Consider the following 17,286-nt stretch of genomic DNA (forward strand, 5'->3'; position numbering starts at 1 on the left):
GTGCTGCTCTACTTGCTGACCTATTCCTTCACTCTTATGAGGCTGACTTTATAGCTGATTTAATCCGAAAGAAAGAAAATCATTTAGCTACATCCTCTAATTGCAGTTTCCGCAATAAAATTGACGTTTTATCATTAAGCAATCCTAATTTTGGGGATTTGATACATCGCATCTACCACAAAGAACTTGAGATAAAGGATAATACAGACACTATGAAGTCAGCCTCATATCTTGACCTACACTTAGAAATCACCGGTAAAAGAAAATTACTGACCAATCCTTCCGACAAATGTGATGACTTTTCATTCAGAATTGTCAACTTTCCTTTCATTGGTGGCAACATCCCGTTAGCACCTGTGTGTGGACTATTCATATCATAAGTCATACTTTATGAGTCCGAGTTGCTCATTGGCTTTTGTTACTATTTATGTATTATTTTAGTTACTTGAATTCATATTTTTTGTTGTGTATGTCTGCTTTCCACGTCTGGTCTTTGCTCGGAATTACATTATTTTGATTATCGCTATAAGCTCGTTTACCTTAGTTACTCTTTATTAAATATAGTCGAATGATATAAATCAGTTTGATATGACGGATGTAAAAAAGCAAACTATTGCGAGTATATCCGTAAGCATATATTTGATATTTGAAAATAAAAAGAATTAAAACGTTCAATTAAACTATGTCTTCCACGTCTTATTCACAATGGCATACTCATTATTTGAACCTTCAGTAGTCACATGATAATCGTGTAATTTAGGTGTCTTATCCACCACTGCGTATTCTACTGCATTGGCCTCGCCTGCTCTGCGAGCAGTTGCTTCGCTATTTGATGGTTTTGGTTTCAACGCTGGTTCATTTTGTTTTGTTTCCAAATAGACTCCATTGATTTCGTCCTTTTCATTATCGCTGTTAATATATGTTGTTTCTAAACTTACTGAGATATTTGCTGTTGATTGATTTGACTCCAATGCAACAGAATTATAATTTCCTATACAAGTTTCTTGAACATCTGATGAAATGTAAAGAACATTGTCTGTTAATCCATACGAGTCATTATCTTCACTTTTATCCGCTGGTTGCTTCTGCTGTGGGCGGTCATGTTTTGAATTTTTTCGACTGTAATACCATTATAAATCGTTTAAAGATATGAAAGTATAATCAAAATTATCAAACAGTTGTATACATTGACGTTCAACCTATATTGATAGGCAAAATGCCGTGTTCCTCGCTTCTAAAATAGCTTAATTGTAAATGTACATGTAAAACAAAGATGCTTATGATAAACGTATTTTGATTTATTTATTCCCATTGCCATTATTAGTATTAAGGTCAAATCATGTTTTAAGACAGAACTAAATTGGTGGTTTATAAGTGGTTTCATGCATCACTACTATAGACCCTTTTTGTTAATTATGTTATTGTAATATATTTATAGCTGTAAGAAATCTGTAATGATACTTACCACTTACAAACTACAAACACAGAAATTAAAAATATTATAAGGCCACCTCCGGCAGATGACCCTGCAATAATGTACACATTTAGTTCTCCCTCCTCAGCATCTGAATTCGAATCTTCAAAAATAAAACTTATTCTGTCATTCTCAGACAAAATACTCCATCACAATATTCAAAAAATCGTGTCGTAACCGGAAAGTAAAAGAGATAACATAAAGTACAAATCAAAAATATATAACAAAAGCTACCATATTTTCAAATTTAGATAAGTCCGTGTATATTTGTTCACCTCGTGCGAAACATTAAAATTTTGAATCATCAATTTTTTTTTTCATTTTTGCAAAGCTATGGATATCCTTTTTCACAAGAAATGTATCTTATAAACCACTGACCTCTTCCGCAATGTTGTTAAATCGTTTAGTTGTCGAATCCCCTACCCCCCTGCCCCCTCCCCATAACAATAATTCTATCGAACTTTCCGAAAACTTATTGGGTTGATAACGACAATACTAAGGTTACAAGGAGTGTAAAAAAATCCGTGTTGCTACATCTGAATAAGATTATAGACGACAGCAATAGACAATTAATATTTCGTCATTTTTAGGACAATGCAATTAACGGAACATCTGTTCGTACCTTTTTACGATGAGTGTATTGGGTCCAAACGTGGTAAGTTACAAGTAATTAGTTTTTATACCTGTTTGTATTTCCAAATCTGTTTGGATTGCCACATAAGTAGGTACTATTTTAAGGGACGTGGTTGTGTCTCCAGTCAGTTTTTCTTGCATGTCTTCTGAAACAAATCTGTTGGTCTTTGTAGATTCAGTAATGCGTTGTTCATTAGTAGGAGATTGATTTTGTGTTGTTTCTACTGTCGACATAATGACCTCATGATCAAAACATTCAATTGTTAAAGTTGCTGGCTTTGAAACATTGGATTCTACAGGAACAAATAAAAGCAAATACATGAATTAAGGAATACAAAAATGACTTGCAGCTTTCAAAAGTTATAATGAACATTACACGGTAACCTGTTGAATAAAAGAATAAAATGAGAATAGGAATAATATATGACGTCAGTTTCAGACGAAAATCGTGCAAAAACATATATATGTAATAAACGACATGCATGTTTGCTTGCGATTGACTATATGTATAACGAGAATATAAAGGCATGGTGATTATGTCATACAGACACTTATCCAATCGGGATGAAAATATCAGCCAAAAGTCACCCATTGGTCTTCAATGAACCATACGGAAACCCTCATACATGTACCACGCGGCAAGATGCAGCTGGCCCCAAAACAATATAATACACAGGTACAGCGAAAGAGTTATACCTATATACTCAAATAACATAAAAATAAATAAAAGATGAAACTGAAAATATACACGGAGAGGGGAGAAAATCCTGAATTTGGACAGACACATAAAACGCGGCAGGGTAAACGTACAGTTGCATCTGTCAATTTCGGATAATATAACACAATAATGCATACCAAAATCATTTTCAGCCATCGTAATATGAACAAGGCTAAATAAATAAGTACAATTTATATTCGGATATGTTCCATAGGTATGTTATATCATAATATACAACATAAGTAAAAGAATATAAGTTTAAAGATCTTGAGGGTTGTTTTATAATGTTTCTACAAAAGCAGAGGACGCTTGTACCTACCGGTGCCCCTGGTCTATGCTAACAGTTTTTAATGGAGTCCGAGTTGCTCATTCACTTTCGTTACCTCGTACTTAATTTTTTGATTATTTTATATTCTTTGTTGTGTGTGTCTGTTTTCCATGTCTGGTATGTGTCCCTGGGTTACATTCTTCTAATTTCCGCTAGAATAGTGGTTCCCTTGATTACTCTTACATAGATCCAATTAAGTTACAAACACCGGAATTTGTGCACAATATTGCACGATACTGAATAAGACTGAACCTTATTTACCATTCCGTATGCATCGATTTATATTTTCAAAATTTAATCATATATATAGCAGTGATTTACCGATTGTTCTATTTGTTATCATTTACAATAATTCAAACTGAAAAAATAAATTTGGCACTCGTGGTCATAGTTTAGTTATTCTTTCCAATTATTTATCCTATCAGTGTTTTCTGTAATGATGTTGTAACTGGTGGTTATTTTTACACATATTTCTATGGAATCGACAACAGATAACAACGTCAAAAATAATATCATTAGATAGTCCAAGTACAAGAGGGCATTATATATTAAGCACGAATCAACTAAAAGCTTTTACTATATATATATTGAACGCTAAAATGTCCAAAACAAATTTTGCCATCGTTTTATCTAGATATATTAAAGCAAAAAGCAGTAACCAAATTTATTGGAAACCATATTTAATTAGTCGAAAAGCTGGATCATTGAATAGCATATTATCTAATTTAGTTTGAACGTAGTATACTAAAACAGGAACAGATCCATGCCTCATATAATGTTTTCAGTTGAACGGACAAGTAAGGCTGATTAAAAGTTTGTAAGAGAAGAATATTGATCAAATGTACCAGAACATTAGATCATGAAACATCAAGTATATTGAGAAATGGTTGCCAAATCAAGGGTATTTTCCTATCTTGGAATGAATACCTAAAACGTCTCTGAGTGTATTGTTATTAAGTTTTCCTTCTCATGTTCATAGAAAACAAAAAGAAGAAACCAACGAAAACATGAAAATATATTGATACATAATTGAAAGTAAGTATGTGTCGTAAGGGAAGATGTTATCATCACTTCTTTTATATAAAACTAATTGATGTCATACGTTCGATTTTACAACTCACTTCTATAAAACTGCAGGCAGTATCCGTTCGTGAATGTGTCATCTGTTATCTGTGATGTCAGTCTAAATATTTGTCTATCTTGAGCTGTAAACGGACGATCATTATATCCACTCAAACACTTGATCGACTCTAATTGTTCTACTGTTTCAGTCATATTCATAATGTTCTCTACATCTATCACTAAACCACAACTCGCCGTAGAAGGAGTTGCTGTATAATGATTATTATATTTTCTAAGATAGAATACAGTGGGAGAAAACACTTGAAACTGAACTGATACATCACAAATACAGCCACTTCGCTGTTCCATTATTCGAAGTATAGCACTGTCAACATTTATTGACTCATCAATTGGATTTTCCACTGCAGTAGTGTTTGTGCACATCGTTGCAACTGCTAGTATTAGAAATATAACATGGATTTTTGAAATCACAACAACACATGTTTACTATTCTTTTTTTCTGATAACTAAAGTAATTCTCATTCCATGTATATTTTTACATTATTGTGAGTGTTGAAACATGCAGGTATACAACCCTCTTTAGATAAATTTATGATTATGTGCTGTTAACACGATGCATGGCTACTATTACCGGGAAATATAGTGCATGTCACATCATTTTGACGGACATTCCATTTTACAGTATCAGAACTTATAACTCAGTACACATTTATTTGTAAAGTATCAATATCCAGCCGTTTAAGCCGTCGGTAAATTGTTGTTAACGATCCTTAACGTATCCCATTTACGATCAAACTGCAATGCTTGACATATATTGTTGAACCGTTCACGAGTTCACGATATTGTTTGGCTTGACAGTGTGGTAGGGGTGGAAATTACAATTACACCAAACGTACATATAAGCTTTCTTAAAAAAAAAAAACTTTCTCACCGTTTTGTGCATATTTTTGGTGATTTGTTTATCAGCTTGATTCATGACGCTTATGTTGCATACTTCTTTAGTCAAAACTTCAAAGACAGGAGACTTGCAACAAAATGATTTGTTAACTTTAAAGCTATTAAAATGAATTTCATAACAAATTCCACATGATTTTAAAAGACTTTTCATCAAATTAAATATCAACGTACAGCTAAATGTTGTTTAATGGTATTTAATGATATACCACAAGAACATCTGAACTTTGACTTTCATTTGCCAAGGAGAAAAGCGTGAAAAATAAAGACGGCCAATAATAAAAACTGTTAGAAGAATATGTTAAAATGTTAGTAATGCCCTTGATTTCTTATAGAAAATTGAAACTGAAGTATATCAAAACAGAATATGCCACATAATTGTACCAAAATATGTACTACATGGTGACCAAGCTTTTAAGAAAGTTTTACTTTTATTGTAATAGTACTGAATTAAGTATCAGAAGGACAGCGGTATATAAATATATATATCTTGTATATGACAAGGACCGACAATACTAGCAGGACTATGTCAAGTAATAAAACAACTTATTAAGCATTTGTTTCAGAAATAGTTTTGCGGAAAAGCTAAAAACTTTCTACAACGAGCCTGGATAATGATGCGAAATAAACATTTCATAGATATATGTATGAACTTTCTTCTCATCGTAAAATCGCAACTCGCCATGGCGAGATAGTTACTTGCGTGGCAAGTTTATAACTAGCCATGACAAGATAGTAACTCGGCGTGGCGAGATAATATTTCATTTCTGCGTGTCCCTAATACAGTTCCTGAACCGATCCGTGCAACAAAAATTGCGATCGGTCATCGACAACCGATCAGTTTCCTAGCAGTCATCGATCCATCAAACCGACCTATCAAACCGGTGATCGCATCACGTGATCACGGAGCGGACAATGTATTTTACAGTTTTCAGTGTTCTGTCAATTTTACAAATTTTTACATTATGCACTATATTTGAACATCAATCTATACTTTTTTTACATTTGTTTTATTTTAAACGATTCATTCGTCATTTTACATAACAAAACTGCGATAAGATCGGTTACCGGTCATCGATCCGTCACACCGTTGCGCGGATCGGTTCAGGGACTGTACGCTTCAGTAAATATCAACTTAATTCTTCTTAAAACGAAGACATTTACCTTTTGTTTTTTATAGAAATTTAATTGCTAATTATTTTTAATAAAAAAAAATACCGTCAATATTAAAACTAATGCAACTAGGTTAACTAAACTGTCATGATACAAGTTTGAATAAAAGAGTAAACATTGTTATAATTTGTTTTCAAATATTAAACATCAACAAATAAAACAAAAATATATGTTTCGAACTTTACCTATTTCGTTGTACACATGGTTTGGACAAGGGTCATCTATAGATGCTGTACCTAAAATGATATTAAACCTTGAAAACATAAAGACATACATTATGCAATATTTGTCTATTTATTTCGGTTTTCTATTTGAAATAGCCAATGCTTTGTATGGCGCGTTTCGTCAAATATTTATACAAACACTTTGGCTCTGTTCAGTGTTAAAGTGTATATCTAAAACATGCAAAGAAAAATTGTTACAGACAAAATCAACGAATTTTCTGCAAGTTCCTTCGAAAGTGAAGACACTTTTAAAACTTATAAAATAACCACTGACCTTGTACATGTACGTTATTATAAAAGTAAAACAGTTTTATCTGCAGCATGATGACGAATTATTCTGTACATGTTGATCGATCGTCCATTCCGAGTAATATAGTCCATAGGCCACATAGAGAAATACTGAGGAAATTTATGAAACTATTATTTCAAGCTACTACAATATGTCTATTTTCGTAGTTTAGGGGTTAGCAATTTGACAAATATTACAAAGTAAGTAATTTTCTAGAAAAAAGAGGGTCAACTGCTTCGATTTTTTCATATTTTAGTTTTGAAAAACTATTAATTTTCAATCGGTCACTTCCATGTCAAAACATAAGATAGTGTAATTAATAATGGAACCTTTTCATTTTTTACATCATTTTTTTCCGAAAAACTATTACGTTATATGAATTCTAATGAGGAATTTTATTAGAACATTGCTACCCTTCCCATATAAAAATGGGCAATCTTTTAAAAAATTCCATATCCAATTCAAACTATGATTTTAATGATGGCTAAATCTTAGTTTGTATCGTCGTGAAAAACTTCCAAATAGTTCATTTATTCATTCATTGCACAATTTGTAAATACCGTTCATTGATTTCAGACAGAGAAGCTTGAAGATCAAATTTTCATGACCAACTTCAAAACTTCATGGTCACAAAATAAAAAAAAACTTAAATTGTACATTCATTGCAAATTTTGGTATTCCTTACTCGTGTTTCAATGAGTAACATCCGTCTGATCAGTATCATTATAACATAAAACTAAGAAATATAGAAATAGGAAATGCGGTATTGCCAATGAGACAATCACCCACAAAGAGCCAAGGAACAAATAATTAAACTTCTACATGTCAGCGTCAATGATGGGCAAGACTAATTTATAGAAAAAAAAAAAAAAAAACGTAAAACGAAAAACAATGAACAATAAAGGCAAGACACAAGACTATAGGTTTCTGGTTTGGGACAGGCACATACAATATGTTCCGGGGTCAAAAATGTTTTTAAGCGCTCAACGTTCCGCCTTACCTGGGACAGCGGTGGGAAAATATAACAATGAAACTATAAAAATCTGTTGAATTCGGATTAAATTCTTGAGATCGATAAAGAATGCAAACACATCAACAAAAAGGACAAAAGACAGCAAACTGTATCTCACTTGAAAGTGGACTCAATTTTGTGTAAGCTAGTTCAAAATCCAAGGGCAACTGAGTAGCACACCTTGTTGACTCAAACAAAAAGATCAATACAAACATGTCCATCAGGATTAAGAAGAACATATATTATAAACAAGGTTTTTGTATAAATATCAGGATAAAAGCAATGACGTTTGCATACACATTAGTATAATAATGTCACATGTGATTCGTTAAACTTTGATAAGATGTATTAAACGCCACTGGCATAATAGAAAACATGTAATAGGGTACCTTAGTACAGAACTTATCAATTGATTCTGTTGTATGTATGTTGACCGACAGGCTTTGTTGAAAACATATAATAAAATGTCTAAGAAAAATAAGTTCTTCGTGCAAATGTCAAGATAATACATAATGGCAGGTAGTACGAAACGAAATGATTAATTAATATTAAAATATTTTAAAACAAGAGAATCAATGTTTGAACCAATAACATCATAATTCAATGATTTTCCAATAACATGTTAAAGGTTACAGACCACCAATTCAACCAATGAGCATTTGGAACGTACGCAAAAATAGTCCTACGCAGAAATTACCCCTGTTCCTCATAGTGCTGTGAAAAAAGTTCTCATCTTATTTTAAAAATTTAAACAGTTTCTGAAAGGAAAAACATTTCTGTACATTTTATAGGTGCATTTTGCTTCTTGTGATGTGAAGCCTAATCTCCATAATGATTTTTAAATATACCCCTATCTTGTGAAAACACTGGGATTTCCCATGCTATTTATAGACCCTTCACTTCCGGTGACCAGTACTGCACTGCAAGTCTGCTAACCCCACATGCCATTCTGAGGATTGTGAGCTGACATATGTAGAATCATGCTGATATATAGTCATCTGCAGGTTAAAGTTAAGGTAAAGTCCAGAGAAGCCATTGAATATTGTGAAATTAGCATAGAAGCCTATGGGAAGTGGAATTAGTGGTTTTTAGCCTTAAGCTGAAGCCATGGCAAAATGAAAAGTTTCTTGAAATAGCTTTAAACTACTTGAAGATCTTGTTAACTTTGCCATGAGAGGAATACACTACAAAAATCCTTCAAAATATGCATTTTTTTAAGTTATAGGTCCAAATTATGGAAAATTGGTCTTTTTGGCTGATTTTTATGTCCTATCTTGTAAAAAGTGTAGAAAATTTAGTAAAAATATCAAATATTAAACTTTGAGGGCTACATTTACCTAAATATGGTAGTAATAAGCACTTGAAATCAAGTTTTGTGTAGATTTGAGCAAAAATTAGGTTAGAAATGAGGAAAAACTCACTTTCATTACTGCGGTTAAGGCCATATAAGCATTCCCCTATGGCAACATGGAAAATCCATTATTGAGCACTTTTTTTGCTTTAGGTGCCCTTTACTGGTCATGTTTTAATGTGAAAACACTGTATTTACAAATTTAAAGCCAAATATATCACCTTTTGTGAAAATTTAAAGATTTAGGATATTTGACATATGATCAAGAAAAAGGGGGAGGCATGTCAGAAATAAATTTTTAAAAATAGACCAATTTCTCAGAAAATGATTACTTTTAAAACTATTTCTTCATTAATATTGTTAAAAAACAAGTTGTGATTGATATTTTTTATTTGAAAAGTCAGAAAAAGTTCTTTGCAAATATTTAATGCATTTCAGTATGGTAGAATATTTTCACTTTTTTGCTCGCACAACTTGGTTACCCTATATTTAAAAATCAAATATTTAAAAAAGTGCTTGTCACATTTCACTGAAACTTTGCAAATGCATTCAGTATGTGTGTAGGAAGATACCTGTATAGTTATTTATATTTTCTAAGACAAAAAGTGACTGTTTAGGTTACAGACCACCAATTCAACCAATGAGCATTTGGAACGTACGCAAAAATAGTCCTACGCAGAAATTACCCCTGTTCCTCATAGTGCTGTGAAAAAAGTTCTCATCTTATTTTAAAAATTTAAACAGTTTCTGAAAGGAAAAACATTTCTGTACATTTTATAGGTGCATTTTGCTTCTTGTGATGTGAAGCCTAATCTCCATAATGATTTTTAAATATACCCCTATCTTGTGAAAACACTGGGATTTCCCATGCTATTTATAGACCCTTCACTTCCGGTGACCAGTACTGCACTGCAAGTCTGCTAACCCCACATGCCATTCTGAGGATTGTGAGCTGACATATGTAGAATCATGCTGATATATAGTCATCTGCAGGTTAAAGTTAAGGTAAAGTCCAGAGAAGCCATTGAATATTGTGAAATTAGCATAGAAGCCTATGGGAAGTGGAATTAGTGGTTTTTAGCCTAAAGATGGATAAGTGTATTCAAAATTTTGCAGACTAAAAATGTTTCTGTTTAAAGAGTAATCAAAGGATTCAAGATTCTAGCGAAAATTAAAAGAATGTAACCAAGGAGCAAATACAAGACATGGGATATAGACATACACAACAAAGAACATAAAATAACCAAAATAATACGTACAAAGTAACAAAAGTGAATGAGGAATTCGGACCTCCACTAAAAACTTTTAAAGTCAAGTCCAGGGTAAACGAAAGAGGAAAGGAAAACTATGACGCATTTATCATCGATCTCTAAGTGCATATCAAGATATGAGGTTGACTTCACGTTGTCTGTTGTATCCTTTATCTCAATGTTTCTGGGGTAGATGGGATGTATTAAATTCCCGAAACTAGGATCGTTAAGTGATAATGCGTCATCTATATAGCGGAACCTGAGATTAAAGGATCCAGCTAAACGATGCATGTTACTTATTTTGGATCAGATCGGCTATAAAATCAGCCTCATAAATATGAAGAAATAGGTCATCAGGTAGAGCTTCCAAACTTTCGAGCTACCATAAAAACTAGAATGTGAAACAACATTTTTGTTTAAGTTACGACAAGTACAAGCAAATTTCCGCCGCATCAAATCTTCATATCTATGCAAGAATTCATTAAAAATCTTACCTAATTTATGATAAATTTTATTCAGCAATTTACCGGGAATACAGCGATTTCGTTTATTAAAGTCTAAAAAATCTACAATCAACAATTGGAAGCGAAAAGTTGTTTTTCTTGTTGTTAAGTTTAGTTTTTATTTTACGTTGTGAATGGGAACATCCGAATCCAAAAAAAAAAAAAAAAATACTTTCAACCTACCGATAAATTGTTTCGTCGAAACGGATATAAATGTTGTCAAGAAGAAAATTGACTGAAAGTGTTATGTCCTCAGAAGTTTTTGTTAGTTTGTTCGTTTGTTTGTTTTCGTTTTACATTTTAGTACATTTCATTCTGTGGCAATCTCCCCTAGTAGTCCACTGAAAATTAATTAGGGGTCCCCTGTAAAAATGACAATCCTCATTCACAGGGAAAATGAGGTTATACACATAATAGAAACTATTCTAAACACATTTACACTCAAATTTGAATTATCTTTTAAAGACATATGAAGTTTGAATAACCGTTCACTATTCCAGCTTCATATACTGTATTTAAAGCTAACGTGCTGACACTCATTCAGTGATGTGTATTATTAATGAATCTGTATGGTAAGTGCTATATAACTGCATAAACACAAATGTTTTCATATCACATGTCATTTAAAATAAACATACACATATACCTGTAGTTATTAGCTAAATGAACAAATAATAACGAACAAGAACAGCTCACAGAACTAGCACGTGTAATTCTGTATTAACAAAACTGAATTATCTAAAGCATGCAATTTATCCAGCGATAATATCTAAAAGAAAGTTAACCCTATTATTTTCGTAGGCTTTATTACAATACTTTATAAAGAGTATCAAGGGAACCAAGGTTATAGCGGTAATCAAATCAAAAGAATGTATTCCAGGGACAAAGACCAGACATGGAAAACAGACATACACAACAAAGAACATAAAGTAACTAAAATCATACATACAAAGTAACAAAAGTAAATGAGCAACTCGGACTCCACTAAAAACTGGGAGCATGGACCAGGTACACCGGTAGGGTAAGCGTCCTCTGTTTTTCTAGAAACACCCGCCGAGTTGCTCATGAAAAGTCAAGTCCTGGGTAGACAAACGAGGAAAGGAAAACTATGGTGCTGATGGATACCCTATAACGATCCACGAGTTATAATGTATCCCCTTCATTTACTGACAGCACTAGCAAAAAATTGTGCTGTAATACTCTTACTGGGCGCTAACATGAAAAGGACATAATGGGATTACTATGTATTTCAGATAACTGATGTATAGTAAGGCCTTGAAAATGTACAGCCGGGGGGGGGGGGGAGGGGGGATTTTTCAGTGTCTATTTTTCACATTAGTAGAGATCGTATTTCGGTAACGTCTGTTTAGTTGAAGGTTACTAAAGACTAATTACAATGATAATCATTCACATAACTTTTTTAATATGTCAATCTTTAAAAGATATCAATTTCATTGTAAATGGGTTGAGTAAAATATACATTTAATTTAATAATTAAAATCTATTCTGCGATTTAAAAAAAACAATTTTGTAAACGTTATTGAAAACTTTTTTTCACAAACGTATTCAATCATATATATATTATAAATTTCTATATGATGTACAAGTGTTTCAGGACCTTTCATCATCAGTAATATAACTGACTATATAGGAAGATTATAATCCAAGACTTAGTTGTATAAAAGAAGTACTCAAAACCAAAGTTGTCGAAATAGGAAGCTAAATTCATCACTTAGACATTTATCCATGTGCAATACAAAGTGTGAAGCCTCTGAGTTTTAATATTGTAAAATTTGTTTTTTGAGTTTGTGAATAGACTCGGGAACCTTAGGTGCACCAGCAGTGGCATTGACCCAGCGAATATAAAATAAAAAAAAAATACTAATCATACATAACGAGAATGGAAATGGTAAATATGTACAAAAGACAACAACCCCACCAGGATAAAAAAAAATGCCAGTTCAAAGCCACCCATGGGTCCAATGAACAAAGGGGAAATCCTCACACTTCAGTGTATGCTACGGAAGGCCCAATATAAATATTATACACAGGTGTAGCAAAATAGTTGCCCAAATATACTTAGCAAAATAAAAGTAAACTGCAAATGAAAACGAAACAAAATATGCATAGCCCTTTCTTAGGACAAGCACAAAAATACGGCGGGGTTAAAGTACTTTGATTTGATCATAACCGTCCCTCTTTAAATTTGGCGCACCTAAATCATTTCAGGATGATCTCAGTTCCTTGTTAAAACAGAAATAAAGAAACTGATTATACGTTACACAAGTGAACAAACAAGTGGCTACTAGCAGTATACTGACAAACAAGCTAAATAAAAGATAAAAACTTTACAAATTTATGTCATCATCGTATGTAATGGTAAGTATGAAAACAGCACTGCACAAGTCATAAGGACAAAACCTGTGTCATGCCAAAAATTGCTTTTTAATATAGTGTGTTTGTTTCTATGACCCTATGAGCCAGTCAATGTAATTAAAAAACAAAAGCTATCTTTGATGATTCGACAACAATATTATAATATATCCCTTACAAATTAACGTGTTAGTCGTTTATAAGTACATCTATATTTGAAAATGAGTTCCTTGTATCGGTTAAAAAATGTTGCGAATGTTTTTACTAGCTTGTGATTTCGAAAAGGATTTGAATACAATAATACACTATACTGCAAAATTAAGTAATTGATCTCTGATACAATTCAGATGAGACAATATCCTTTGAACCATAATCAGTATAAATTAACTTACTTGCACAATTGTCTTGAGAAATAATTCTATGTTAATTCGAATCTATAAGATTTCAAAGTTTATTTTGTTAATAACTGACATGATGATACATTAAAGAGTAATCTAGGGAACCAATATTCGATTCTAGCGGAAATCAAAAGAATGTTATCCAGATACAAAGACCAGACTAGAAAACAGACATAAATATAGAATATAAAATCACCAAAATAATACATACAAAATAACAAAAGTAAATGAGCAACTGGGACTCGACTAAAAACTTTGATCATGGACCAGGTACACCGGTAGGGTAAACGTCATCTACACTTCTAGAAACATCCGCTGAGTTGCTCATAAAAAGTGAGGTCTGGGGTAGACGAAAGAGGAAAGGAGAACTATGACATGATGAACAAATCGATTTTCATGTGGCAGATGGATAAAAAAATGCAATTCCTTCTACATCAACGAAATAATTAAAAAAGACATATGTGTAAAGGATTGTATTGGATTATATTATTTTGGTTAAATTCGAATCTTATTTCCCTTGATTACTCTTGAAGCAAATGATTTGAAGCAAGCATTTGATTTAAAATTCAATCATCTGTTTCTGGAGAAAACATAAACCCCTCAAAAATATGTAAGTTGAATAATTCAACAACTCTCTAATTCTACTTTATCTACACGTATGACAACCTGGAAAAAGTTGTATTGACTTATAATGTGTCGTTTCTGAAAACTGGAAAGATATATGTCTAGCAATACTTTTAAGGTAACCCGACATTAACAAAACAAAAATGAAAATTTTATATATAAATACTTCAATTCAATGGAAAACTATATTGATTATGATTATTTCTATAAAAAAGTAAAACAATCCATTTCAAAAATTCAATTGAAGTTGAGCGAATTCTTAAGATCAGAAATTTGCCCATTGTGTAAAGTTTTGTTCAATTAATGGTTTTTATACTGTAATACTATACTTAAATATTCACACTTGTTTTTTCACTCAATTTCAACGAATTTGTATATGATTTTGAAGATTTAAACAATTTAAAGCAAAATAATAATAATAATAATAGTAATAATAATAATAATAATAATAATAAAAAATAATAATAATTTCCGTAATACAATCACTGTTTTGTTTTCGGGTAGGAACAGGTTTTCACTTCAATTGCCATAATACATTAATAGATGTTATGATTGTTTTACCCATCGTAAACCAGGCCCAATGGTCAATAGGTAATACATGTAGTAAAGGAACTGAAATATTAGTAATTAGTCTGTTCAATAATAATATTTCAAGGTAAAATTTCAACAAATCTAAAGTTCAAGGTAGTGGTGTATTATGAATGCAAGTTATTCCCTTATTTGCTGAAATTGTCAGTTGGAAAACAGGTAGATTCTCTTTCGATCGATAATTTGAAAAATAAAACACAAATGGGTCACCTAGGTGTTGCCAACGAACTACTTCTCCACCACGTTAATCTTACACTTTGTTTTATGTTACTAAAATTTAATAAGTACAATTGCATATTTCTATATATGTACTTTCACAATAATGACTTACCTGCTACCAGGAAACACTTGACAAGCATTGAAACAATTAAACTGAATTTCAACGCCATTCTCAACAAGGAAGTAATGACTTGATGATACAATTGGACTTAGTTTACAGTTGAACGACCAGAGTGTCTACATTTTACACATATTATTTACAAAACATATTTTAATATCCGTCCGCAAATATAAAACTTCCTAATTATTTATTCCTATTGAATCCTAATTAAGTGTGTATGTGAAGATAAAATTCGATTTAAATTATTTCTTTTATAGGTTTAATTTTAAAATATATTTCTATTACAAGAAACTCAATTCGCTCTTGTTTTATCAGGTGGGACGTCACCAAACAACAAGGGTTATCGGATGTTATAAACGCTACAGACTTTGTCTTTATTGTGCATTTTTTTTTTGTACGAATTTCCTCTGACCGTACAACCTTCCTCCTTTTCATTTAGATACTGATGTTTTGGAATTCTGATCAAAACGATGTACCAACACTGGGCAAATGTTTTCTCAGGGAATATCAGAAACGGATGTGTAAAACACAAACTTTCTATGCAGACCATAATAACAATTGACATGTAAGATTCCCCTAGAGAATCAATGCACGATGCTGCCATGCGCTAAGACACTAAATGATCATGCTAAATTCATTCCTAAACCAATATTATTAGTGCTTAGAATCATAGAAAATTAGGTTTTGCAGAATTATCTCCCCATGAAATTTTTCATTTTCATTGCATTGCGACGAAATTGTAAATCAATTGTCTAACATGATATGGAAAATCTTTTCTGTTTTCCTTGATTCTGTTCTTGCCAATAGTCAAATTACAATATCAAAATGACGGTTTTTTTCATACTATGTCTCACCGACTGTCTGATTTTTACACAAACTGTAACACTTATTAAAGACCTTTGGAAGATCTCTGTAAGTATTTACTATTTTCATTATACGATTTGCTTATGTTGGGTTTCACCATATATGTTTCTTTTTGTCTGGCATCAGTTCTAGACGGTCATTGTTCTTCATTTCATTAGTGAATGAAAGAAATACTGCCTTAGGTTCAAGTTGAGATTTTATGATAGAATCTTAGGTCTCTTCTACTTTAAATGCTGTAATTTTTGTCACATTAACTTGATTTGATGATGTTTCTGCATGTAATCTTGACATGTTAGAAGTCCCGAATAAGTTTTTGGTTATGTTTTATAGATTGTTTGCTAATTTCTGTTGATCTGCTTTTCATGGAGAAAACAAACTTGACATCTTTATTTTTGGGTTCCTAAATTTCATTAGATTGAATATCAATTTTATGGTATCTCAAATTTGAATAGTTTCATTGCTAACTTCTATATTTTCTTTACTGAGTTAGTGTTTTGCTATCCTTACTTTAACAATCTCATTCCAGAGTTGAGTAAATTCGTACTGAGATTTAGATTTCTCTGATGACCACGCTTCTGGTTCTTCGTGTGCTATGCCAGCTTCGCACACTGTGACCACTACGGAATGATAACAGTAGAATTATTGATTAAATAAGTATATCGAAGCAAAAGAAAGAAACAAATAAAAAGTACATACCTTAACATTATAAAAAGATATAAGAGTAGCTGTACATCCGATGATGTGGTAATGAATAGAAACATGTGAATCTTTGCATACAAAATAAGCTTTTGTAATAACTTTTTTTTCTACAAGCCGTTTTTAGAACACGTGCTTCAACTAGTGATAATTCAAAAATTTACAATACTTTCCTTTAAATTCAGGTTATTTTTATGATTTAATTGTCAAGTACAATCAGTTCAAACAAAAACAATTAGTATAATGTATGAAAAGATGGTATTAATATTCTGACAAATGTATCAATAAGTGTACATTTAAATTTGGCAGTTTTCTGTTACATTTGTCTGTCAGCTTCCTAAATGCAATTAAATCGATAATTCTACGATTCTTTAAACAAAGTGAACTGAAGTTCTGCCTGATTTGTTGTTA

The 17,286-nt window shown here is 32.0% G+C and overlaps 1 protein-coding gene across 4 annotated transcripts; it reads right to left on the minus strand.

Annotated features, from left to right (window-relative positions):
- Positions 1 to 534: 534 nt before the first annotated feature.
- LOC148614986 (uncharacterized) lies at positions 535 to 15,456 on the minus strand. Of its 4 annotated transcripts, none has more exons than XM_088589567.1 (7): positions 15,307 to 15,381; positions 13,758 to 13,799; positions 6,549 to 6,599; positions 4,275 to 4,667; positions 2,158 to 2,400; positions 1,466 to 1,577; positions 535 to 1,119 (listed from the first exon to the last, which is right to left on the minus strand). In XM_088589567.1, exons 4-7 carry the CDS (start codon positions 4,657 to 4,659, stop codon positions 681 to 683), a joined length of 1,179 nt encoding a protein of 392 aa, XP_088445693.1. In that variant the 5' UTR covers positions 4,660 to 4,667; positions 6,549 to 6,599; positions 13,758 to 13,799; positions 15,307 to 15,381; the 3' UTR covers positions 535 to 680. The 4 variants fall into 4 exon arrangements, with proteins under 4 accessions (XP_088445693.1, XP_088445692.1, XP_088445691.1 ...); XM_088589566.1 differs by having other exon boundaries at positions 4,275 to 4,670; XM_088589565.1 differs by lacking the exon at positions 13,758 to 13,799 and having other exon boundaries at positions 15,307 to 15,456.
- Positions 15,457 to 17,286: the final 1,830 nt, after the last annotated feature.

This window comes from Perna viridis, chromosome 6 (genome assembly GCF_037379345.1).
Source record: "Perna viridis isolate PV_CMFRI_1.1 ecotype Kerala chromosome 6, ASM3737934v1, whole genome shotgun sequence".
NCBI lineage: Eukaryota > Metazoa > Mollusca > Bivalvia > Mytilida > Mytilidae > Perna > Perna viridis.

Excerpts from the sequence above, each read along its gene's own strand:
- LOC148614986 (XM_088589564.1), bottom strand. The coding sequence starts at position 15,364 with ATGGCGTTGAAATTCAGTTTAATTGTTTCAATGCTTGTCAAGTGTTTC. Across the intron at positions 6,600-15,306 it reads CAAGTGTTTCCTGGTAGCAG|GTACAGCATCTATAGATGAC; the intron begins GTAAGTCATTAT and ends ATATCATTTTAG. Across the intron at positions 2,401-4,274 it reads CTGCCTGCAGTTTTATAGAA|AATCCAATGTTTCAAAGCCA; the intron begins GTGAGTTGTAAA and ends TTGTTCCTGTAG.